At 51.0% G+C, this 2,208-nt stretch overlaps 1 protein-coding gene across 1 annotated transcript in view; it reads right to left on the bottom strand.

The window, feature by feature from the left end:
- Pccb (propionyl CoA carboxylase, beta polypeptide) overlaps positions 1–1,522 on the bottom strand; it is a 28,530-nt gene extending 27,008 nt beyond the window's left edge. Inside the window, exon 1 of the mRNA XM_013034661.1 lies at positions 1,454–1,522. Coding sequence (XP_012890115.1) covers positions 1,454–1,522 — 69 coding nt within the window. The remainder of the gene's footprint in view (positions 1–1,453) is intronic.
- Between the last annotated feature and the right edge of the window lie 686 nt (positions 1,523–2,208).

The raw sequence follows: 2,208 nt of genomic DNA, 5'->3' as shown, positions 1-2,208 counted from the left end.
ATCGAACCCAGGGCCTCATGCATGCAAGGCAAGCACTCTACCACTGAGCCACCTTCCCAGCCCGTCTGTGAGACTCTTATCTCCAATGAACCACTCCAGGGGAAAAAAAGGGAAGTAGAGTGGTGGTTCCAGTGGTACAGTGCTAGCCTTGAGCAGAAAAGCTCAGGGACAGCACCTAGGCCCTGAGTTCAAGCCTAACAACCAAGAACAAAAACCAATATGGGCTGGGAATGTGGCCTAGTGCAAAAGTGCTTGCCCAGCATGCATGAAGCCCTGGGTTCAATTCCTTAGTACCACATATACAGAAAAAGGCCTAAAGTGGCATTGTGGTTCAAGTGGTAGAGTGATAGCCTTGAGCAAAGACGCTCAGGGACAGCGCACAGGCCCTGAGTTCAAGCCCCAGGACTGGGGGGGGGGGAGATTATTTCCTGAAACATTATCTCCTCTTATTTAAGGGCAGCTGACGCCTGTAAGCTTGAAGCTCGCCCTGGTACTCTCCATTGTTTTGCTCACTTGAGCCATGCCTTCAGTCGGGCATTTTGCTGGTCAGTAAGAGAGAATCTCGCAGAAATTCCTGCCAAAGCTGCCTTTGAATCTCCACTCTCAGATCTCCACTTCCTCCAGTAGCTTGAACTGTGGGTATAAGCCATTGGGGCCCAAACTCCTATGTGTTCTTATTCTTCTGCGACCAGGACTCCAACTCAGGGTTTGCCATTTTCAAACACAGGCTGGTGTTGTTCTACCTGAATCATGCTAACATCTGCTCTGTGTTTTCTTGATTATTGAGGCTAGGCCTCAAGAGTTCTGGTAAAATCGTGAGTTAAAATCTATTAGTGAGATCTGGAGCCTGGCCATCTCCAGACCACACACATTTTCCAAACTATTCTTGAAAAATAGTCTTTCCTAACCAACTCCTTGGCCTCTGAGGGAAATGAACACAGATGGTCTGTCTCTTTCTCCAGAGTCACTTCTAGAACATTCAGAGCTGCTATCTTAAAAGTTCCCCCCACATATTGGTACCACCCTTTTAGCACTGCCTTGACCTCCACTGTTGTACAGTGAGAAAACAGAGAAGCCACATTTTGAGTGATCGTTTTTTGGAGGCTTTATTGGAGTGCCGGGGGTCTATAGGTCTACAGTCACTAAGGCCAGACCAGCAGCCTGCAAATATACTTAACACGGTTAGAAAACAGCCATGGGGATGGGAAGGTGGCTCAGTGGTAGACTATTTGCCTCGCGTGCATGAGGCCCTGGGTTTGATTCCGCAGCACCCCGTAAGCAGAAAAAGCCAGAAGTGGAGTTGTGGCTCCAATGGTAGAGCGCTCGCCTTGAGCTGAGGGACGGCGCCCAGGCCCAGAGTTCAAGCCCCATGACTGACCAAAAACAAAAACAAAAAAACTGAGCCACGAGAGCCAGAGAGAAAAGAAGCAGCAGAAATACAATAGCAACAAACCAGATCCACTCCAGTGGGGAGTTGAAGTGGGACGCCAATTTGACCCGAAGAGGGCCAGGGGACACACATGGCAACACCGAGCCACAGGCATAGTGTGACTGAGCTCATCTAGGCCTAGATAAGGGTCAGGTGGGGAGGCAGGGCCCCAGGCAAGTCCCGCCCCCGCCTCCAGGAACTCAGGCCCTTCCAACATCTGGAGGTGGGACTTCCCTGACTCCACCCTGAAGACAGGGTGGCACCAGTGAAACCCTCCCATCCACCACATGGCCAAGATGGCGCTGGTTCAACCCAGCATCTCTACTTCACCTCAACACCCAATTCTCCACCCACAAGGACATCAGGTTTGCTTCACCACCCTCCGCCACCATTCCTCTTACACCATCTTCAGACACTTCATCCACCTGCGTGGATCCTCGGACTCCAAGCCTTGGGATTCCCAGCCTCCCAACAGGAAGAAGGGCCTTCAACTCTGCTCCACTTAAAGCCACCCACACAGGGCCTTGGAATGCCTGAGCTCTTCTGCTCAAGGCTAGAGTTCTACTTCTTCTGAGTCACAGCTCTACTTCCGGTTTTCTGGTGGTTCACTGGAGATAAAAAGAGTCTCGCCAACTTTCCTGCCCAGGCTGGCCTTGAAGTTTGATCCTCAGATCTCAGCCTCCTGAAGACCTAGGATTACAGGCTTGAGCCCCTGGCACCCAGCTTCACTTTTCCTCTTGATATTGCACGTGGTTAGTTGTTTAGCAAGCTTGGTGAGG

Source organism: Dipodomys ordii, unplaced genomic scaffold (genome assembly GCF_000151885.1).
Source record: "Dipodomys ordii isolate 6190 unplaced genomic scaffold, Dord_2.0 Scaffold193, whole genome shotgun sequence".
Taxonomy (NCBI): domain Eukaryota; kingdom Metazoa; phylum Chordata; class Mammalia; order Rodentia; family Heteromyidae; genus Dipodomys; species Dipodomys ordii.
The sequence above is the reverse complement of the archived record's forward strand: the minus strand, read 5'-3'. Positions and strand labels throughout refer to the sequence as shown.